The following is a 23,909-nucleotide window of genomic DNA, read 5'->3' on the forward strand; positions in this document are numbered from 1 at the left end:
GCCGCCTCTTTTAGAACTCTAGGATGTAGGCCATCAGGTCCAGGGGATTTGTTGGCTTTTAGTTCCATTAGTTTGTCCAGTACTTCTTCTCTAGTGATATTAATTGTTTTAAGTTCCTCACTCTCATTTATCCCCTGGTTCCCCACTATTTTTGGTATGCTTTTTGTGTCTTCTACTGTGAAGACAGATGGAAAATATTTGTTTAATGCATCTGCTATTTCCTGATTCCCCATTATAATTTCTCCTGTCTCAGCCTTTAAGGGACCAACGTTTACTTTTTCTACTCTCTTCCTTTTTACATTCTTGTAGAAGCTCTTACAATCTGTTTTTATATTTCTTGCTAGTTTACTTTCATATTCTATTTTCTCCCTTTTTATCAATTTTTTGGTCGTCCTTTGTTGGTTTCTAAAACTCTCCCAATCCTCAGGATTATCACTCTTATGGCAACATTATAGGCCTCTTCTTTCAATCTAATACTCTCCTTAACTTCTTTAGTTAGCCACAGGTGGATCACTTTTCCCATGGAGTTTTTATTTCTCTATGGAATGTATAATTGTTGAGAATATTGAAATATTTCTTTAAATGTTTGCCATCGCATCCCAATGTCTGCACCTCGAACTCCAGCTCAACAAGTCTGAGTTGAAGCTCCTCGAGCTACATTTGACAAGGTGCCACATCAAAGATTACTACACAAAATAAGAGCTCATGATGTGGGGGTAACATATTAGCATGGATAAAGGATTGGTTAGCTAACAAGAAAGAGAGTAGGCATAAATGGGTCATTTTCAGGTTGGCAAGATGTAACGAGTGGAGTGCCACAGGGATCAGTGCTGGGGCCTCAACTATTTACAATCTATATCAATGACTTGGGTGAAGGGACCGAATGTACGGTTGCTAAATTTGCTGATGACACAAAGGTAGGTAGGGAAAGTAAGTTGTGAAGAGGACATAAGGAGTCTGCCAAGGGATTTAGATAGGTTAAGTGAGTGAGCAAAAATTTGGCAGATGGAGTATAATGTGGGAAAATGTGAACTTGTCCACTTTGGCAGGAGGAATAGAAAAGCAGTATATTATTTAAATGGAGAGAGATTGCAGAACTCTGAGGTACAGAGGGATCTGGATGTCCTAGTACATGAATCACAAAAACTTAGTATGCAGGTACAGCAAGTGATTAGGAAGCCAAATGGAATGTTGTCATTTATTGCAAGGGAATTGGAAAATAAAAATGGAGATGTTTTGCTACAGTTGTACAGGGCATTGGTGAGACCACATTTAGAATACGGTGTGCAGTTTTGGTCTCCTTATTTAAGAAAGGACATTAATGCTTTAGAAGCGGTTCAGAGAAGGTTCACTCGACTGATTCCTGGGATGAGGCGGTTATCTTATGAGGAAAGGTTGGACAAGTTGGGCCTGTATACACTGGAGTTTAGAAGAATGAGAGGTGATCTTATTGAAACATATAAGATCTTGAGGGGACTTGAAGAGGTAGATGCTGAGATGTTTCCCCTTGTGGGAGAGACTAGAACTAGGGACCGCAGTTTAAAAATAAGGAGATAAGGAGAATTTTTTTTCTCTGAGGGTCACGAGTCTGTGGAACTCCCTTCCCCAGAGTGCGGTGGGGGCAGGGTCATTGAATATTTTTAAGGCTGAGTTGGATAGATTCCTGATTAACAAGGGAATCAAAGGTTATAGTAGGTAGACGGGAAAGTAGGGTTGAGGTCACAATCAGGTTAGCCATGATTTTATCAAATGGCAGAGCAGGCTCAAGGAGCCGAATGGCCTACTCCTGCTCTTAATTCGTACGTTCGTATGGTGAAGCTGCTCTCCACGAACTCCCACATGCTGCAGTTACGACACACCACCTGCCCTGCCATCGCTTCTCAAACCAGAATTTATTTATATACTTTATTAAGAATAGTGAGAGATTAAAAACTCTATAATACAGAACCTCAAAGGTAAACTTGAACAACTCATGCAACTCTTATTCAACTTTTGATCTAATGTTTTTACTATATATTTTCTATTAACAATAGGCCTAGGCTCCACTTAACTACATGCAAGTATTTCAGAGTAACCAACACTGAATGCAGTATCTCAGTATGATTCCAATCAATTAAAAAAACAAGGTGTGTGAGGCCTAATGGGGTATATGCACTGCAGTTGTGAAGCAAGTCATGTGAAACAAGTCATGAAAAGGTAAAGGTGAGTGACCACAACAAGGAAGCAGATATAAATTCTGACAAAGCTGTTCAGTGCACGTACACAATTTGCCTGTGGGAGATCTGTTTGTTGACTTCATTGCGAAGCAAAAAAAATCCTCAACACTGGGGAACATTTAGCACGAAGTAACAATCATTTGCATGAAAAGTGAAGGTTGGAGATCTGCATTTGGCTCCAGTTACTGTGGACATGGAATCTTAAAGCAGCTTCACATTTAATAAAGAGCGACGGAGGATAAAGTTTTAAAAAACAGCAAATGGCTCCTCCAATCTCCTCCATGGCAGCTGGAGAGATTGGGATGAATTTTAACGTCTAGCCGGGAACAGAGCGCGGGGTCAGACATCGTGGTGGCGGGGTGGGGGGGGGTCGGAGATCGTGGCGGGGTGGGGGGGGGGGGGGGTCGGAGATCGTGGCGGGGTGGGGGGGGGGGGGGGTCGGAGATCGTGGCGGGGGTCGGGAGATCGTGGCGGGGGTCGGAGATCGTGGCGGGGGTCGGAGATCGTGGCGGGGTCGGAGATCGTGGCGGGGGTCGGAGATCGTGGCGGGGGTCGGAGATCGTGGCGGGGGGTCGGAGATCGTGGCGGGGGTCGGAGATCGTGGCGGGGGTCGGAGATCGTGGCGGGGGTCGGAGATCGTGGCGGGGGTCGGAGATCGTGGCGGGGGTGGGGGGGGGGGGGTCGGAGATCGTGGCGGGGTGGGGGGGGGGTCGGAGATCGTGGCGGGGGGGGGGGGGGTCGGAGATCGTGGCGGGGTGGGGGGGGGGTCGGAGATCGTGGCGGGGTGGGGGGGGGGTCGGAGATCGTGGCGGGGTGGGGGGGGGGTCGGAGATCGTGGCGGGTGGGGGGGGGGGGTCGGAGATCGTGGCGGGGTGGGGGGGGGGGGGTCGGAGATCGTGGCGGGGTGTGGGGGGGGGGGGTCGGAGATCGTGGCGGGGTGGGGGGGGGTCGGAGATCGTGGCGGGGTGGGGGGGGGTCGGAGATCGTGGCGGGGGTGGGGGGGGTCGGAGATCGTGGCGGGGTGGGGGGGGGTCGGAGATCGTGGCGGGGTGGGGGGGGGTCGGAGATCGTGGCGGGGTGGGGGGGGTCGGAGATCGTGGCGGGGGTGGGGGGGTCGGAGATCGTGGCGGGGTGGGGGGGGTCGGAGATCGTGGCGGGGTGGGGGGGGTCGGAGATCGTGGCGGGGGGGGGGGGTCGGAGATCGTGGCGGGGTGGGGGGGGTCGGAGATCGTGGCGGGGTGGGGGGGGTCGGAGATCGTGCGGGTGGGGGGGGTCGGAGATCGTGGCGGGGTGGGGGGGGTCGGAGATCGTGGCGGGGTGGGGGGGGTCGGAGATCGTGGGCGGGGTGGGGGGGGTCGGAGATCGTGGCGGGGTGGGGGGGGTCGGAGATCGTGGCGGGGTGGGGGGGGTCGGAGATCGTGGCGGGGTGGGGGGGGGTCGGAGATCGTGGCGGGGGGTGGGGGGGGGTCGGAGATCGTGGCGGGGGGTGGGGGGGGGTCGGAGATCGTGGCGGGGTGGGGGGGGTCGGAGATCGTGGCGGGGTGGGGGGGGTCGGAGATCGTGGCGGGGTGGGGGGGGTCGGAGATCGTGGCGGGGTGGGGGGGGGTCGGAGATCGTGGCGGGGTGGGGGGGGGTCGTAGATCGTGGCGGGGTGGGGGGGGTCGGAGATCGTGGCGGGGTGGGGGGGGTCGGAGATCGTGGCGGGGTGGGGGGGGTCGGAGATCGTGGCGGGGTGGGGGGGGTCGGAGATCGTGGCGGGGTGGGGGGGGTCGGAGATCGTGGCGGGGTGGGGGGGGTCGGAGATCGTGGCGGGGTGGGGGGGGTCGGAGATCGTGGCGGGGTGGGGGGGGTCGGAGATCGTGGCGGGGTGGGGGGGGATCGGAGATCGTGGCGGGGTGGGGGGGGTCGGAGATCGTGGCGGGGTGGAGGGGGTCGGAGATCGTTGCGGGGTGGAGGGGGTCGGAGATCGTGGCGGGGTGGGGGGGGTCGGAGATCGTGGCGGGGTCGGAGATCGTGGCGGGGTGGGGGGGGGTCGGAGATCGTGGCGGGGTGGGGGGGGGGTCGGAGATCGTGGCGGGGTGGGGGGGGGTCGGAGATCGTGGCGGGGTGGGGGGGGGTCGGAGATCGTGGCGGGGTGGGGGGGGTCGGAGATCGTGGCGGGGTGGGGGGGGTCGGAGATCGTCGTGGCGGGGTGGGGGGGGGTCGGAGATCGTGGCGGGGTGGGGGGGGGTCGGAGATCGTGGCGGGGTGGGGGGGGTCGGAGATCGTGGCGGGGTGGGGGGGGTCGGAGATCGTGGCGGGGTGGGGGGGGTCGGAGATCGTGGCGGGGTGGGGGGGGTCGGAGATCGTGGCGGGGTGGGGGGGGGTCGGAGATCGTGGCGGGGTGGGGGGGGGTCGGAGATCGTGGCGGGGTGGGGGGGGGTCGGAGATCGTGGCGGGGTGGGGGGGGGTCGGAGATCGTGGCGGGGTGGGGGGGGGTCAGAGATCGTGGCGGGGTGGGGGGGGTCGGAGATCGTGGCGGGGTGGGGGGGGGTCGGAGATCGTGGCGGGGTGGGGGGGGTCGGAGATCGTGGCGGGGTGGGGGGGGTCGGAGATCGTGGCGGGGTGGGGGGGGGGGGTCGGAGATCGTGGCGGGGTGGGGTTTTAGCAATAGTAATCAGGAATTCAAAAATGTGCTAATAAGAATTTGTTGGTTTATTATTTCTTAAATGTAACATCGTTTTATGAACTATAAACAGTTTCATGTGATTATTACTTTCATGTTATACCAAAACTGCAGCTTAAAACATATCAGGTTTAATTGGAGAGGACTGAGTGAAATTGGGCTAAAACATGACAGAGTGTAATCTGAGCAAAACATTATTCATTTAAGGGTAATTTACAGCGATAGTTATTCAACTAATTGGGACAAAGCACGAATGCTCTTTCATCTCTAGAACCTGGTTTCAAATCACTTCTAGGCTGAGGAGTTGAGTCTCCTCTCTTCACCAGCTGTAAAGGCCCTACATGAAATGAGTTCAGGCAATCTCAAAACGGGTTCCTAGCGGACACAGATCCACGGTGCAAACAAATGTGGCACAAAGCAGCAATCTCAATGATATGGGAAATGGGGAAGTTCACACTGGTGCAGTTTTCAGTTGTTCCTTTGAGGTTAGTCCTAGGCATACTGGGCACAGTACAGAGTGCTTTACTATGCATTTTGCCATGGGAGTACTTGATGCTGACACTATGGGCGTAAAATTCAATTTTGGATGGGGGGGGGGGGTTAAAACGAGCAGATACGGATCGGCCGCCTGTTATATACTTTCCAATTTTCCTTTCCAATGGAAATCCACAACTAGTCCACTACCGCCAACGTTGAATTTTACCCTTTCCCCAGCGTTAACATCCAGCACCATGATGACAAGAACACACATTTAAAAATTCAAAGTGCATTTTAAAATTCAGTTAATAGGAATGAAGACAGTGCTTAGCTGTGCATTGGTGTTCAACCCACAGTTCCACAGAGCGTTATCATATGGTTCACGTCCCCACTACACCCCCATATGTTGAATTCACGATTATGACCGTGCAATAAGAAGGAAACACAGAGGCAAGATGTGAGCAAGTACAAAAAAATAGAAAAACAATACAGAAGTCACCTCAGGCCATGTTTCTTCCACCAACTGAGAAATCGCCTCAGGATGTGGGTGAAGGGGAGAGGAGGGGAGTGAACAGGTGAGAATATTAATTAATTTAAACTAGTTCCTGGTTTGGGGTTTTAAAATTTCACACACTATCTCCACTGGAAACGACTATAAACAAAACAGTTAACCAAAAACAAGCTGAAGACTTACACAGATCTGCAAAGACCACAGCAATCATTCAACTGGGAACTAAGTCTTGGTAAATACTTCTTTACATCAGGTTGGCAATACAAGTGGATTTGATCCAATGGCCTAATGATCTAATGATAGATACCACTAAGTTCTGTAGACCATGTGGCCTCAATTTTGATTGCCCTTCTGTTCTGATTTAGCTGGTCCCACCGAGGCAGCAGTTAGACCCAAAATTCCTCAACATTACCGGAATGGGTGAAAGGGGGGGGAAGGAGGGAGAAATCAGCTGGGTTTCCGCTCAATATCCACTGACTTCTGGTAGAAAATGGAATGGAAATCGGCAAGGGCAGAATCAGCCAGGTAGGATGCCGTCAACAGTAAAACAGCCTGATGACATTCACTATCTAGTCGTGGTACCAGAGGGCTCCCAGCATCCGTGGACCCATAGTCAACTGTAGTCAGAGTTTCAGCAAGAATTAGCACCCATCAAGAGAGGAAGGGAAACAAAATAAAATCTGTGTAATAAGCAAGTGGATTTGACTGTGTGCAGGTTAGTTATCCCAAGATGAGGAATACCCATTATTTCCTATTGTATAGTACTATCTCTGTATTATCATCAGTTATGGTGGGAATTATTTGTAACAGTTACACTTTACAGAAAAAAAAATAAGAACATTAAATTTCCTGCGTTGTATAATGTTCATATTGCTGCAGGTGCCATTGTGTACAATAATTCTTCCTCTAAGACATTATAGAATCTTTTTGTAACTGGTCAGTTATAAGGAGGACATTTTCCCTTTTCTTTTTTTTTATTTGTTCATGGGATGTGGGCGTCGCTAGCGAGGCCAGCATTTATTGCCCATCCCTAATTGCCCTTGAGAAGGTGGTGTTGAGCCGCCTTCTTGAACTGCTGTAGTCCGTGTGGTGAAGGTTCTCCCACAGTGCTGTTAGATAGGGAGTTCCAGGATTTTGACTCAGCGACGATGAAGGAACGGCGATATATTTCCAAGTTGGGATAGTGTGTGACTTGGAGGGGAACGTGCAGGTGGTGGTGTTCCCATGTGCCTGCTGCTCTTGTCCTTCTAGGTGGTAGAGGTCGTGGGTTTGGGAGGTGCTGTCGAAGAAGCCTTGGTGAGTTGCTGCAGTGCATCCTGTGGATAGTACACACTGCAGCCATGGTGTGCCGGTGGTGAAGGGAGTGAATGTTTAGGGTGGTGGATGGGGTGCCAATCAAGCAGGCTGCTTTGTCCTGGATGGTGTCGAGCTTCTTGAGTGTTGTTGGAGCTGCACTCATCCAGGCAAGTGGAGAGTATTCCATCACACTCCTGACTTGTGCCTTGTAGATGGTAGAAAGGCTTCGGGGAGTCAGGAGGTGAGTCACTCGCCACAGAATACCCAGCCTCTGACCTGCTCTTGTAGCCACAGTATTTATGTGGCTGGTCCAGTTAAGTTTCTGGTCAATGGTGACCCCCCAGGATGTTGATGGTGGGGGATTCGGCGATGGTAATGCCGTTGAACGTCAAGGGGAGGTGGTTAGACTCTCCCTTGTTGGAGATGGTCATTGCCTGGCACGAATGTTACTTGCCACTTATGAGCCCAAGCCTGGATGTTATTCAGGTCTTGCTGCATGCTGACAACGGACTGCTTCATTATCGGAGGGGTTGCGAATGGAACTGAACACTGTGCAATCATCAGCGAACATCCCCATTTCTGACCTTATGATGGAGGGAAGGTCATTGATGAAGCAGCTGAAGATGGTTGGGCCTAGGGGACACTGCCCTGTGGAACTCCTGCAACAATGTCCTGGGGCTGAGATGATTGGCCTCCAACAACCACTACCATCTTCCTTTGTGCTAGGTGTGACTCCAGCCGCTGGAGAGTTTTCCCCAATTCCCATTGACTTCGATTTTACTAGGGCTCCTTGGTGTCACACTCAGTCAAATGCTGCATTGATGAAAAGGGCAGTCACTCTCACCTCACCTCTGGAATTCAGCTCTTTTGTCCACGTTTGGACCAAGGCTGTAATGAGGTCTGGAGCCAAGTGGTCCTGGCGGAACCCCAACTGAGCATCGGTGAGAGCAGGTTATTGGTGAGTAAGTGCCGCTTGATAGCACTGTCGACGACACCTTCCATCACTTTGCTGATGATTGAGAGTAGACTGATGGGGCGGTAATTGGCCGGTAATTTCTACAATACTTCTGGCACAAAACAGTATACAGGGCCAATGAACGTGGCAACTGTCACACTGTTATCTTATTTAGATAAGAAGCTAATCGTGCAGTCCCCGTGGAAGGTTGCCCTTGCTGGAGGTGTTGTGGCACTCTGCGCGTATGCACATGGAAAGAGCCGATCTCGAACCATAACACGTGGTCAGCTCATTTAATAATATACTGCTGCTCCAAGCAATGCTCTGTCACGATGCGCCGAGAGCACCAAGCCTGCATTATTGGGCAGCAACAGCCAGTGAAGCGTTTTTGGCTGCCTGGCAGGAGGGCATCGGGGGAAGCACCAATGTCAAAGGGTGAAGGTGCCCAAATTTGTTTTTAAATTTAGAGATGACCTAGCCTCAGGAATGCTGTGCAGCTGTTCAGGCACTACAGAGCAGTCGAGTAATTTAAATAAAAGTCGAGAGCCTAATGAGCATAAAACACGGTTTGTACATTAGCCCTAGCCCCCACAATAGGGCATGCTGAGCACTTCAGGCCATTATAAGCCTTGGTCCTCTGCACTTAATTTTCAAGGGAACAGCCACCCAATTCACTCACAAACATCAAGCAGACGCCCTTGTATTAACAGCCCAGGGTGTCCAATTGTTCAGGCATAATGCTCTATAAATTTGCAAGCTTGCACAAAGTCTCCTGAATACCAGAACAAGGGTGCAACACATTCATAATTTGTATATGATTTGTTAAGTGGGGAAAAATAGAAACTTTTAAAATAGCTCTGCTTGTATTTTATAGAATCACTTCACACAACCAACTGTGCTAATAACACAGTGTTCGTAGACACCTAGGGGGAGAAATTTGTTCAGGGCCGTTTTCAGGCGGGGGTAGCGTGATGCACTGGTACCCCGCGAATGGACCCTACACAAGCATCATATGAACTTCATGCTGCCTGCTAATTATCATGATACCTCTGTGCAGCCAGCGCTACCCGCGCTGCTGAAAAGCTGCTCGAAAAATGAGGAAGTTGGAAATGGGGCGGGCACAGCGCACGTCATCAGCAGCCTGCACCTCTTAAAGGTGCAGGTGCACATTTCAAATGGCAGGTACACAGCTTACTTGGAGAAGGGAAAGATGGCCACGAAGATAGCAGGACCAGCACGAGAGAGGGCTCCACGCTGCTCAGATGCTGTGGAGGCCTTGGTGGAAGGGGTGGACGAAAGGAGGGCTAACGTGTACGCGCAGGGTGGCAGGAGACCCTCCAGACTGCAACTCCACAGGCATTGGCAGGCTGTGGCGCAGGAAGTAAATGCCAGGAGCATTGCACCACGCAGTGCCAAAACTAGTTCAATGATTTGACGCGAGTGATCAAGGTGAGTGAATGCAAGTGTTAATTGGCACATCCTACCAATTGCACCACTGCTCCACGCATCACATTCCCCGTCACCCAGCCACCAACAAACACTGCCCATCCATACACAATGCTGCACTCGGCATGCTGCATCTCACCTGCACATAATACCACTTGCAGGCCACACAACCAGCACTCACAGGCCACACAACTAGCACTCACAAGTCACACAAATTGGCAGCTGTTCGACCATGACAGGCACATTACCCACACACCTTGCAGGAGACTCACTGACACACTGTCCTCTGTCTTGCAGGAGAAAGTGGCGCATAACATCCAGCAGCAGGAGGGACCTGAGGGTGGATGGGCACGTTTACATGTCCTCACCCCCCAGAGGAGACAGTGCTTAGGATCATTGGGCGGGCCGTCGCTGCAGCCGTCACAACATGCCGTGCTGGAGGTCCCGATGAAGGGGGTCTCTGCATATCTAATACTCCTTCTCCACATCTCCCTGCTCCCATAATCTTTTCTGACTCACGTGCTGCAAATGCTGTCGGCCTGCATGTCTTACTTGCTCTTCTCTCCGCTCCACAACTCAACCTGTTTCCCTTTGTCATTGCAAATGCCCAAGAACACGTGGTGGCACCGTCCGAGGAGGAGGAGTAGGGGGACACTGAAGCCACACCGTCACTCAATCTGACACTTGCTTCCACCAGCTCAGAGACTGACACTGCGCATCCTTTAGAGGTTAGGTTAGAGGAGGGATCTGCACGTGGTGAGACACCGAACACAAGTGCGCAGGAGCCTGGGCAGGGGGGAACAAATGCCACAGGTGCCAGCTCACCAGAGGGAGAGGTCGCTCACCAGTTCTGCTGCAGAGGAGTCAGATGAGGACTTTGATGGGCCAGGCTACGGAAAAAGGCTGATGGGCGTACACCACCAAATGCTTGGGGCACTGGAAAACCTGCCAGAAAGCCTGCGCACAATGAGAAAGGACATGGAGGAGTCTAGCTCCAAATTGGCACAGGGCTTTACGCAGAGCTTGGAGCCAATCCCTTTCAACATGGAATGGGTGGTCACCTCCATCAGCACACCTGTGGAACCCACCAAGATGCAGCGTCTGACGGCTGATGTCACAGCTTCCATTACAGCACAAACATCTGCCATCCAAGGTTTGACTGATGCATTTGGAGCTCAGACTGCTGCTATCGTGGGTCTGGGGACCACTGTGGAACAGGGCTTCCAGGGTGTCACAGCACTCCAGCAATCCATTCTCCAGCTGATCACCAGGATTGCTGAGGCGCCGCTCTGGGAGAGTGGCAGTAGCACCATGGCAGTTGGACCTGCTGTCTTCTCTCAGGACGACAGCCTTCCTGCTCCCACCCCTGCCACTCCGCCAATGCCTCTGTTGTTGCCGCCTATAGGCCAGCCCGGCCAGACTGCTGCAGCCCATGCTGCGATGGTGCAGTCTAAAGCCGGGCCCTCTTGGCCCAGAACTGCTCGAGGTCGTCCTCCAAGGCCATCTGCACGCTCCTCCATTGAAGGTCAACAGCCTCCCACTGTCCATGCTCCAGCCACTGGGGAAGCATCTCATAGGAGGATAGGTACTGTTACGTTTGCATAATTTAATTTATTCATTGATAAATGAGACTTTGATTTTGCATTTGGTGGTGGTTTTTATTTATGTAATGAGCTGAGAGGGACACCAATGTGTAATCAGATGGAGGGTAATTTGATTGTCTTGTGGGAGCGGAAAGGTGGGGAGTGTAGGACTGTTGGTGAGTTGGGGGATGTAGTTCACATTATTGATAGTGGGCACGGATCAGGCGAGCACGCAGAGCCCTTGCAGACAAGGCGTGTGGTTCCTGTTCCACCCTTGCGTCTTCCTCCACTTCCTCTTCCGGCTCCGCCCCCTCCTGCTCCTCAGCCTCTTCCACCTCTGGCTCAGGGTCTTCTCCAATCACTGGTGGCAAAGGCTGGTCCCTCATGATGGCAGCATGCAGCATATCACCACAAATCTGCCCACCCGTTCAGAGGAGTACTGCAGGGCTCCTTTAAACCGGCCCAGGCAGCGGAAGCATTGTTTGAGGAGGCCTATGGTGTGCTCCACGATGTTGCATGGGGCAGCATGGTTCTCATTATAGGCCTGCTGTGCACGTGTGCATCGGTTCCTGACCGGTGTCATGAGCCACGGCATGAGGGGATAGCCTGCACTAACTCCTGTACCAAGATGGCGTCTTCGATGTCAGAGAGGCCTGTTGTGCCGAAACAATGGGCGCTACACAGCCCAATTTAACGTCCCTACTGTATAACACAACACACCTACATACTTAACTTCTCCATACATTACAAGGGAGTCCTAATAAACTTTGAGAGGCTCAGGAGCAGTTTCTGCCGAGCAGTTACTGCCTCTAAATGTCTTACTGCAGACTAGTAAAACTGCAGTTCCATGCGCACTACTGTACTATAGCAATTATATATCAATGTCGGTTACTTTTAGATTGATCCCTTTTTTGTGGTAAGGCAAGTTTTTTATTAAATGAGTTTTCAGATGATAGATTTCAGTTCCTTGTGTGTACTTACCCAACGTACTGAAAATTTGCACCGACTACAATGCAATGCCACTGCACGGTAAAGTGAGAAGTTTTGTGCATGATCAAAATAGTAAATACATTTTTTTAGATGAAATTATGAAAATAAATTTATCAAGTTAATGGCAATTAATAACCTGTATTGCAAACATTAAAAACTCCAAAAATTAATGTATTGAAATGATTTCACTTAACGATAAAAATACTCTAAGTAATCTAAAACAACAGAATATCTGAATAAACTGATGATTAAAATTAATTTTAAAAATAGATACCAGCCCTAAACATCAATATACTGGTAACACACTGAAGAAAGTCATATCCTCTTGCTATTCCATGAAGGAGTGTAACTCAATCTTCTATCTTGCCTCATGATAAGAGCATAAGATGACAAGACAAAAGAAGGTCAATCCTGCCCACTGAGCCTCTATCCTCCACAAACCATGAATAATCCATTCCATCATGGATTCCAGCCATCGCATCTAATCGCCTGAGAAGTGTTATGCAAATTTTCTTCTTGCCCCCCAAAAGCAAATCAAGCAAAACTCAAAGATACCTAACTAATGTTACACACAACACAATGATCCAAGTGTGCTGGAACACATCAGAGTTGTATGATGGTTCTTAAACAAAAGTAGCTTTGTAGTCCACAAAACCACTAGTGCTTCAGCATCAGAAGGTTGTCAGCCCTACTTTAAACAAACTAGACTAGAGATTTAATTTTCTGACTCTGTGGTCCCAATGGGACGCCTTGGCCGCCGGGAGCGCATATTCGAAATTCATGCATACGCTGCACATGATTTTCTAATCATTTAAAATTAATGACCATAAAATTGTGGTGTACAGTAAAATTTAATAACAGGGGTTGCCAGCAGGCGAGGCCTCCTGTCAGAAGCACAATGTCAGAAAATTGCCGGCACATGCCTTTGTTGGCATGGTATTTCCATGATCCTACCATCATGGCAACCGCCATGTTCTATGCAGCATTGAGGTTTGTTAAATTCTATACCCCGGACACTAAGGAGCACCCGGCCTTGTGTTTTTTTATTACATAATGTCGCCCTACACAAAGCAGATCCAAACAACAGATATAGACAGAAATGACAAACATCTAACACAACCTCATTGTTCAAATGGCGCTGTAAATCACTTGGGCTCTGCTGTCTTGATTTATTTCAGTAGTATCCATAATGCAGCCCAAGGGTTCCTAATGGCCCACTTTCCCTTCACTCTTGGCCCTTAGCATGCCTGCTGCTCCATATGCCTCTATTTACATCCTGCCCAGCCATTTAATGTTGACAAATCTGTATTCCACCTCTACTTTAACTGTCCAGTAAGGAACAGACAGTAAGTAGCATTCACGCCAGATAAGTGCCAGGCAATGACCATCTCCAACAAGAGAGAGTCTAACCACCTCCCCTTGACATTCAACGGCATTACATCGTCGAATCCCCCACTATCAACATCCTGGGGGTCACCACTGACCAGAAACTTAACTGGACCAGCCATATAAATACTGTGGCTACAAGAGCAGGTCAGAGGCTGGGTATTCTGTGGCGAGTGACTCACCTCCTGACTCCCCAAAGCCTTTCCACCATCTACAAGGCACAAGCCAGGAGTGTGATGGAATACTCTCCACTTGCCTGGATGAGTGCAGCTCCAACAACACTCAAGAAGCTTGACACCATCCAGGACAAAGCAGCCCGCTTGATTGGCACCCCATCCACCACCCTAAACATTCACTTCCTTCACCACCTGTGCACTGTGGCTACAGTGTGTACCATCCACAGGATGCACTGCAGCAACCCGCCAAGGCTTCTTCGACAGCACCTCCCAAACCCGCGACCTCTACCACTTAGAAGGACAAGAGCAGCAGGCACATGGGAACAACAGCACCTGCACGTTCCCCTCCAAGTCACACACCATCCCGACTTGGAAATGTATCGCTGTTCCTTCATCGTTGCTGGGTCAAAATCCTGCAACTCCCTTCCTAACAGCACTGTGGGAGAACCTTCAGCACACGGACTGCAGCGGTTCAAGAAGGCGGCTCACCACCACCTTCTCAAGGGCAATTAGGGATGGGCAAGAAATGCTGGCCTCACCAGTGATGCCCACATCCCATGAACGAATAAGAACAAAAATAGAAATGAACACCCATTAAAAAGCAGAGCACAGCATCATAAGAACAAATAAAAAGGACTTCTCAGCTAAGTCATTGCAATAATATCTTCCACATATTTAGCACCTTTATTGTAATAGAGTTCCAAAGCACTTCACAAAGGACACTGAGCTGTAGTGAGATAAGAACTGGAGACAATAGAAGACATGATCGTAGAGTTGGCTTTTGAGAAGGCTACTGAAGAAGGGGAGAAAGAAAACAAGGCTGAAGGGTTTAAGTACAGCATTTCAGAGGATGGAACCAAGAAGGCTGAAGCCGATGCAGTTAAAGATAGAATCATACAGCACAGGTGGCCATTCGGCCCATCGCACCTGTGGCGGTGCTTTGAAAGAGCTATCCAATTAGTCCCATTCCCCTGCTCTTTCCTTATAGCCCTAAAATGTGTTCCTTTTCAAGTATAAATCCAATTCCCTTTTGAAAGTTACTATTAAATCTGTTTCCACCACCCTTTTAGGCAGTGCATTCCAGATGATGACAACTCACTGCATAATAAAAATTCTCATCTCCCCCGATTCTTTTGCCAATTATCTTAAATATGTGTCCTCTGGTTATCGACCCTCCCACCAGTGGAAAGTTTCTCCTTATTTACTCTATCAAAACCCTTCATAATTTTGAACACCTGTGTTAAATCTCCCCTTAACCTTCTCTGCTCGAAGGAGAACAATCTCAGCTTCTCTAGTCTCTCCACATAACTGAAGTCTCTCAACCCTGGTATCAGGGATGGAGTGGAAGGAGAGAGCAGATGCAAAGGAGGTCAAAATCAGAAGGCCAGAGAGTGCTTTAATGTCCCCTGCAGTCAAATATACCCACAACATCCTTCTCGTCAGCCCCCTGCGCACCCCCAAATGATATTCACAAAACAGATAGTAAGGGCTACAAAAAGCGAGAGTATGAAAAGAAACTCGCAAGGGATATCAAAACCAATACAAAGAACTTTTATAGTTATATTAGGAAAAAGAGGGTGGTCAGGAGCAGTGTTGGCCCCTTAAAAACTGAAAGTGGGGATACTGTCATTGACAATGGGGAAATGGCGGACATGTTGAACAATTACTTTGTGTCAGTATTTACAGTCGAAAAAGAGGATAGCATGTCGGAAATCCCAAGAAAACTTATACTGAATCGGGGACAGGGACTCGATAAAATTAACATAAGTAAAGCAACAGTAATGAAGAAAATAATAGCACTAAAGAGTGACAAATCCCCAGGACCAGATGGTTTCCATCCCAGGGTTTTAAAGGAAGTAGGTGAGCACATTGCGGATGCCCTAACTATAATCTTTCAAAGTTCTCGAGATTCAGGAACTGTCCCTCTAGATTGGAAAATTGCACATGTCACTCTGCTTTTTAAGAAAGGAGAGAGAGGGAACCCGGGGAATTATAGACCAGTTAGCCTAACATCTGTTGTGGGGAAAATGCTGGAGTCTATAATTAAGGATAGGGTGACTGAACACCTCGAGAATTTTCAGTTAATCAGAGAGAACCAGCATGGATTTGTGAAAGGTAGGTTGTGCCTGACAAACCTGATTGAATTTTTTGAAGAAGTGACTAAAGTAGTGGACAGGGGAATGTCAATGGATGTTATTTATATGGACTTCCAGAAGGCATTTGATAAGGTCCCACATAAGAGACTGTTAGCTAAGATAGAAGCCCATGCAATCGAAGGAAAAGTGCGGACTTGGTTAGGAAGTTGGCTGAGCAAAAGGCGACAGAGAGTAGGGATAATGGGAAGGTACTCACATTGGCAGGATGTGACTAGTGGAATCCCGCAGGGATCTGTCTTGGGGCCTCAATTATTCACAATATTTATTAACGACTTAGATGAAGGCATGGAAAGTCTCATATCTAAGTTTGCCGATGACACAAAGATTGGTGGCATTGTAAGCAGTGTAGATGAAAACATAAAATTACAACGGGATGTTGACAGATTAGGTGAATGGGCAAAACTGTGGCAAATGGAATTCAATGTAGACAAATGTGAGGTCATCCACTTTGGATCAAAAAAGGATAGAACAGGGTTCTTTCTAAATGGTAAAAAGTTAAAAACAGTGGATGTCCAAAGGGACTTAGGGGTTCAGGTACATAGATCATTGAAGTGTCATGAACAGGTGCAGAAAATAATCAAGAAGGCAAATGGAATGTTGGCCTTCATATCTAGAGGACTAGAGTACAAGGGGGCAGAAGTTATGCTGCAGCTATACAAAACCCTGGTTAGACCGCACCTGGAGTACTGTGAGCAGTTCTGGGCACCGCACCTTCAGAAGGACATATTGGCCTTGGAGGGAGTGCAGCGTCGGTTTACTAGAATGATACCCGGACCTCAAGGGTTAAGTTACGAGGAGAGATTACACAAATTGGGGTTGTATTCTCTGGAGTTTCGAAGGTTAAGGGGTGATCTGATCGAAGTTTAGAAGATATTAAGGGGAACAGATAGGGTGGATAGAGAAGCTATTTCCGCTGGTTGGGGATTCTAGGAGAAGTGGGCACAGTCTAAAAATTAGAGCCAGACCTTTCAGGAGTGAGATTAGAAAACATTTCTACACACAAAGGGTGGTAGAAGTTTGGAACTCTCTTCTGCAAACGGCAATTGATACTAGCTCAATTGCTAAATTTAAATCTGAGATAGATAGCTTTTTGGCAACCAAAGGTATGAAGGGATACGGGCCAAAGGCAGGTATATGGAGTTAGATCACAGATCAGCCATGATCTTATCAAATGGCGGAGCAGGCACGAGGGGCTGAATGGCCTACTCCTGTTCCTATGTTGCTAACTCGTCCAAAACTGCACCGTTCTCATCCTGTCCTCCCTAAGGCCCTCTCATCTATGGCCCTTGTTCTCACTGACCTTTTCTTGGCTCCCTATCTCACAAAGTGCATTAAAATCAAATTCATTGTCCTCATCCGTGTCCTTGCTCCACCCTATCTCTGCAACCTGCTACAGCCCCACATAACAGCCGATACCCTTCAGTCATCTGCCTCTGGTCTCCAAAGCATTGCTCCACCTTTGGTGCCAGAGCTTTCAGCCACCTCAGCCCTACTCTCTTCTTAAAAAAAATCCCTCCCTAAATCTCTGGTTTCTCTCTCCACCTTCTCCAAATCTATCTTTTTAACCATGCTTTCAGTCTCTACTAACTCTTCTACTATTGCTCGGTATCGGCCTCTCCTCTGTGAAACACATTGGGACGACAACCATGGTAAAAACACTATATTGATGGATGTTGTTGTTTGCAATGGAAAAAAAAGAAAGTGACAGTGACAGAAAGAAAAGAAAGAGAAAAGAGAAGAAAAAGAAAAACAGAGAAAGGGAAATGAGAGAGATAAAGGATAGAAAGAGCAAGATCTTCAATTTAATATAGCATTGTTCATATCCTCAAGACTACCCAAATTATTTCAAATCCAATGAATTGCTTTAGAAGTATAGTCACTGTTGTTATGGCTGCCAATTTGCACACAAGGTCCCACAAATGAGATGTCACCTGTTAATCTATTTTTCAGTGGAGTTGGTTGAAAGACAGATGTTAGCTAGAACAACAGGAGAACTGCCCACTCATCTTTGAATAGCGACACATTGAGAATCAAATATACTTTTAAGGCACCTCTGAAAATGCATTCCCTCAGTGCTGCATTGAAATGTCAGTCTAGATTATGTGCTCAAGTACTAGAGTGGAACTTCAACCCATAACCTGCTGTCTTAAAGGGTGCTACCAACTGAGCTAAACTGACAAGGAGCATCCTGTCACATACAATGAAGAATCTTCACATGGGTGAAGTACTGGAGGACCACCAACACGTGTGGAACTGTCCTCCGGGAAAGAATCAAGGCATTTCAGGAGGAAAGAAAATTGGTGCAAAGAGAGAAAAACAAAAAGATTGCATGTATTAATCTACTGATCATGTTGTTTTGTTCTTTCTGGGTCTTGAGAGTAAATGCCTGGCCCCCACTTGGCAACTGTCCAGGTGACACATTTGCAACCAGAAAGTCAATGTTTAGGAAACCACAGACTCCTATTCCATCCTTCTGTGGCATTCAAAGTTAGGCTATTCCTGAGTATGGCCGTCAAACATTAGGTTGCTCAGGAAAGCGGTGCTCAACGAAGTGTTATTTAATAACATTGGTTTACAATGTCACCTGAATCACCAGTTGACACACCACACACTAATTATTATTCTACCAACCATCTCGTTAGCTTGTTCCATCAACTGTTCTGGAAAAGTTAAAAGAAAATTATTACCGTTTACCTTGCCAGTATGCATCATGGTAGATGGAAATGTATTAGGCAAATGAGAGAGGAAGCAAATGCACATAAACTGCACTGTCACACGCACACTGAAGTTTTTATTTGTGCTTTCTTTACACTGCAACTTTGGAGTTGGTGCCATGTCAAGATTTTTAGTGCAGTAGTTTCTAAAGTATAGTCTGCTGCTGCCAGTATGGGTCAAGTATTGAGTGCTTTGGATTATTTGCATTTTAAGTATAGAACCAAAACAATGCAAGAGCATGATATAAAAATACTATTGGTGCAAAAGCTGCCCTTAACTAGGAAAAACACTGAAACTAAGCCAGCCTCTTATATAAGCATTCTATTTTTTACTGACTGTTAAAAGCTGACTGTCCTGTCCACTCTCCTGAAATCAGTAAAATTCTCATCAACAGTGGGGAGACTGCAAGTAGAGCTCCATTCCTGCATATGAATGTACAGAGATCTGGTACTTCACAACTTCCTTCTTGGTTCTTTGCAGAAAGGCTAAGCACTGCACTAATAAGCATACCATGTCTGGCTATATTCATGGTTTTTTCTACCCAACATGTCCTCGCAATTTAGCCCATTAAGCCCTGGTATCATTCTGGTGAATTTGCGCTGGACCCCCTCCAAGGCCAATATATTTGAGATTTGGTGCCCAAAACTGAACACAGTCCTCCATATGGGGTCTGACTGAGGCTCTGTGCAACTGAAGCCTCACTTCTGAATTCTAGCCCCCTCGCAATAAAGGCCAAATTCCATTCGCCTTTTTGTACCTGTGCACTAGCTTTTAGTGATTTGCATACATGGGCACCCAAATCCCTTTGCTCCTCCACAGTTCATAATCTCTCATCATTAAGGAAATATTCTGATTTGTCTTTCTCAGGTCCAAAGTGGATGACCTCACACTTTCCCACATTGAACTCCATCTGCCATAGTTTTGCCCATTCACTTAGTCCCATCAATTGCACATTATTTTTATTCAATTACTACAAATCAGTGACACTAATTATGAATGGACCTATTTGCAGAATTCAATCCCCAACATACTGGTAAAAAAATCCCAGGATCCCATGTAATGAAAACGGAATTCAACTTTTTCAGTCGCGAACAGTCGTCATCAAAATCTATTTGACAAAAAAAATTGTCAGAGGAAGTGGTTGCAGAGCGTCACTATTCACTTCGAAAATGATAATACTTTAATGTCGAGAACCCTGGATATTTTAACTTGTACCCTCTCTTAACGCCATTCTTAATTGAGTCAGTTAATACATACTAATTGAGTACTTGCCCGTAGGGGAGATCTTTGATACTGTTCGTAAAACTGAGTTGTAAAATATTATAACTGAATGTAGCAGTTTGCAGTTTACCTGTCGGAGTATCCGGATCAGTTGCAGGCTGTGTGAATCCCTCTGCGTTTGAGTCCGCTGGAGATCCGGCTGCAGAGCTGAGACGTACGGTGGGAATGCAGAAACTAATCCAGATCAGAGATAGCAAGATACATCGGTTCCAACCCATCCTCATCACCACCTCCAACACAGCCCAGAACCGTGGAACTAGTGCGCAAATAAAAAGGCCATCAATACCTTAACGGATGAAACTCCTAGGGAGAAGCAATTAAGTACGGGGTGGATATTATGTATCCACCGAGTTACAAATATAGGAGTGTGAAACTGCAACAATTGAGCATTGGATGGAATGTGTCTCTACTACGTGACAATCACTCGAATGTCATCCGGATAGTTCCGAAGTTCCAGCACAGAATTACAAAGAAGTCGCGCGGGTTCCTCAACCATCATCAATAACACGAAAGGCAAGCGGAGAAAAACAGTTTTCGATTCAAGATAATCAATTCTATTTTTCTCCTCCACCGTTTTACAATCGATCGGTTTGTTGCAGACTCGGTTCAGTAGATTGGGGATCTTCAACAAAAACTGAGCGATTGCAAAAAAAACTTCGTTTTTTTAGAATTAAAAGACATATGCTGCTCACCTTTTTTAAAAATCGAAGAGCGGATCTGCGGTTGGTTATAGCTATTTTTCGCTGTGCTGATCCTCACTCGATAACTTAATGCAGATCTTCATCTGTGGAAGTTAATCGTCGATGTAATTGAAATGCATCGATCCACAGAGCAATGCCCCCTAATTTCCTGCCGCAGGCACGTCTACCCCCCACCCCGCCAATCGGGATCTGAAGTCACAGTCAGTAGCTCAGTTGGAAAACTGCAGGAAACCGCTCACACCCTCTGGTTGTAAACTGCAGTGCCCCGCACAGCATCTCTGGAAACAACGTCTCACCACCTCGGGCTCAGCAGAAACTTTATCTGACAACTCCCCCCCCCCCAGCTTCATTACTTTTCATATCCGATTTCTTTGGGTTGAAGTGTTGGCGGGGGGAGGAAGTCAGTATGCAAATAACGTGACATCACCACAGCTCGAGCGCAGATGCGTGGCGCGCTGCGCATTTGTTTGAGGAGAATTTTATATTTTTTAATGTTTTCCGTCGCTTTTGTGCGGCTACACGGGGTGTGTGTGTGTGTGTCTCTCTCAATTGCCCCAACCACACAAACCCTTAACTTTAAACTGAGCCGACAGTGAGTGTTTAGTAAAGTTTGGTCATTTTGCTCTTGCTCTTGCTCTGCTCGCGCACCTGCTTTGCGCTGTTGCGGGAGGCTCGCGCTCTCCCCGGGGACTCGCGCAAAAATCCGCAGCGAACCCGCCGCAAAAGGCAGCGGGGCCTTTCACTGCGCTCCGCCACTTGCCATTGGCTCGTCCGTCACAACATGTCAGCGTCTCATTGGTGCAGCAGCTGATCGCCAGCACGATGCCTTTCCTGATGTTAAATATAATTAAGGAACGGGTTCTTCCTCTGGCCCTCAGGGCGATTGTTATGATGTTACTGCTGCAGCTTCCTCCTGGTGACTCACGCTCCTTCTAGAGATTGTTTCCTTGGCTGCAGGGAAACACTGAAGCAGGAATCTTGGGGAGAATACTTTGCAGCGTTTGAATACATACATTTTGCAGTTAGGTGATTAGTGATACTTCAGATCAGCCTGAGTGAGTATAGTGAGAATTAACACTGCAACATGTGTTATCTGCCGCAGCATGTTTTCATCAGATGCAGCTTGATTTTTGGAAAAAGGATCTTTGCCTTCATGACAATTTCCTATTCCTCAAATGTCCCCAGTGTTGCCTTTTGTGTGTTTTAATGCCAACGTCCACAAAAGTAACTTTTTAAAGGAGCACAGTCATCGTTCAAGTATTTTGGAACATTTTTTTAATGGAGAAAGGGAGAAGAATCCTGTGTCATTCTTCAGAGGATAATATTGATTCAATGATGTTTTCATGTAATTTGCGTTGCCTCATCGTGTTTGAAAATAAATGGAAAGGGTTCCACAAAGCATCAATCCTTTAGCTAGAAAAGAGCCACTTATCCCAAACCAGTATTTTCCCATACATGCACTGCTATTCAAATCTAATTAATAAAAGACTGATCATTCAGCTTTGAAATATAAACTCTAAAAGTGTTTGTCCTCATGTTCTGCTTCAGATCATCACTCTGTCTTTAAGAGAGGCTATTTATTCTCTCAGTGGGATCATTCAATTCTTCATGTATTACTGTGGTACAAAAAACTGAAAAAAGCTTCCCCAGCTGATGGTAAAGTTTACAGAATATGCCAAGCTGTAAACTTAGTTTGACCTTTTCCCCATGTTACTGTGTATCTCCATCAAATAAAAATAGTAAAATTAACTATTAGTTGCGTAAAGTGCTTGTATTCTCAACATGTGCAAGTGCCAGACTGCTGCTCTGTGCATTGTAAAAATAATAAAAACTATTTTACGTGAGTACATACTTAACCCTGTGTTATAAATAGAATAGAGAGAATAATATTGACATCAGACAATTTCCGTTGTTGGCAAAAGCAGCACTGCGTTTGTTTAAAGGGTTTTATTTTGGACTCCAGCAGCTGGGGAAAGTGTTTTACTTTTTTTTATTATTTGCTCTTGGGCTGTGGGCAATGCAGGATGCTCTTCTTCTCGGTGGTTGAGGTTGCAGGGGAGGGAAGTGCAGTCGAAATTACCTCGATGAGCTGTTGCAGTGCATCCTGTAGATCATACACACTGCAGCCACAGTGTGCTGGTGATATTAAGTCCAGTGGCAGGACCACAAATCAAGCAAACTGCTCAGTCCTGGATGTTGTTGAGCCTCTTGAGTGTTGTTGCAGCTGCACCAAAACCAGGGGAGCGATGAGTATTCCATCAAACTCCTGACTTGGGCCTTGCAGATATTGGAGAGGCTTTGAGGGGTCAGGAGGTGAGCCACTCATCACGGAGAACTCAGCTTCTGTCTTGCTGTTGTAGCCATGGTGTTGATATAGCCGGACAATTGAGCTTCTGGTCAATGGTGACCCCTCTGGACGTTGATAGTGGGCGACTCTGCGATGGTGGTTTCATTGAAGGTCAAGGAGAGGTGGCTGGTCCTTCTCTTTTTTGAGATGGTTATCACCTGGCACTTATGTGGTGCGAATGTTACCTGCCACTTCTCAGCCCAAGCCTGGATGTTATCCAGGTCCTGGTGTCGGCTGGTATGGACTGCTTCATTATCGGAGGAGTTGTGAATGGAGCTGAATACTGTAGAACTGTCAGTAAACTGCCCCGCTCCTGCCCTTATGACATAGAGATAGTCATTGATGAAGTTGCTGAAGATGGTTGGACGAAGGACGCTGCGCTGACAAACCACAGCATTGATGTCCTGAGGCTGTGATGACTGGCCTCCAACAACCACAACCATATTTCTTTGTATAAGGTATGACTCCAGCCACTGGACAGTTTCCCTTTGACTTGCATTAACTTTTGTTTTGCTATGGTGCCATACTTGATCAAATGCTGCCTTGATGTCGAGGACAGCTACCCTCACCTCTCTCCTTTCATCTCTTGCATCTATGCCTGAATCAAGGTTGTTATGAGGTCTGGAGCTGAGTGGTTCTGGTGGAACCCGAGCTGAGCATTGGTGAGGAGGTTGTTAGTGAGTAGGTGTTGCTTGATGGCACTATTGATGACTGATAGGACAGTTTTTAGCCATGTTAGAATTGTTCTGTTTTTCTGAGCAAAGTTCCATATTGTCAAGTAGATGCCAGTGGCATAGCTGTAACAAAACAACTTGGCTAGGGGAGCGTGTGCTTCTGGTGTGCAGCTGGGATATTGTCAGAGCCCATGGTCTTTTCTATGTCCAGTGACCTCAGCTAAATCAAATTGGCTGGACACCGGTATCTATGATGGTGGGGATCTAGCAGGAGGCTGAGTAGGATCTTCTATTTAGCATTTTTAGCTGAAGATGCTTGCAAACACTTCAACCT

At 47.7% G+C, this 23,909-nt stretch overlaps 1 protein-coding gene across 4 annotated transcripts in view; it reads right to left on the reverse strand.

The window, feature by feature from the left end:
• The window catches only part of stim2b (stromal interaction molecule 2b), a 164,399-nt gene extending 143,133 nt beyond the window's left edge, over positions 1-21,266 (reverse strand). Inside the window, exons 1-3 of one of the 4 annotated variants that reach the window (XM_067989026.1) lie at positions 21,203-21,266; positions 20,546-20,637; positions 19,924-20,109 (exon numbers count right to left, since the gene is read on the reverse strand). In XM_067989026.1, the coding sequence (XP_067845127.1) occupies positions 19,924-20,077 (154 nt within the window). In that variant the 5' untranslated portion in view covers positions 20,078-20,109; positions 20,546-20,637; positions 21,203-21,266. Of the gene's footprint in view, positions 1-19,923; positions 20,110-20,545; positions 20,955-21,202 lie in introns of those variants that run through there. The other 3 variants (XM_067989032.1, XM_067989017.1, XM_067989041.1) reach the window with 3 other exon arrangements.
• Positions 21,267-23,909: the final 2,643 nt, after the last annotated feature.

Source organism: Heptranchias perlo, chromosome 1, assembly GCF_035084215.1.
Source record: "Heptranchias perlo isolate sHepPer1 chromosome 1, sHepPer1.hap1, whole genome shotgun sequence".
NCBI lineage: Eukaryota > Metazoa > Chordata > Chondrichthyes > Hexanchiformes > Hexanchidae > Heptranchias > Heptranchias perlo.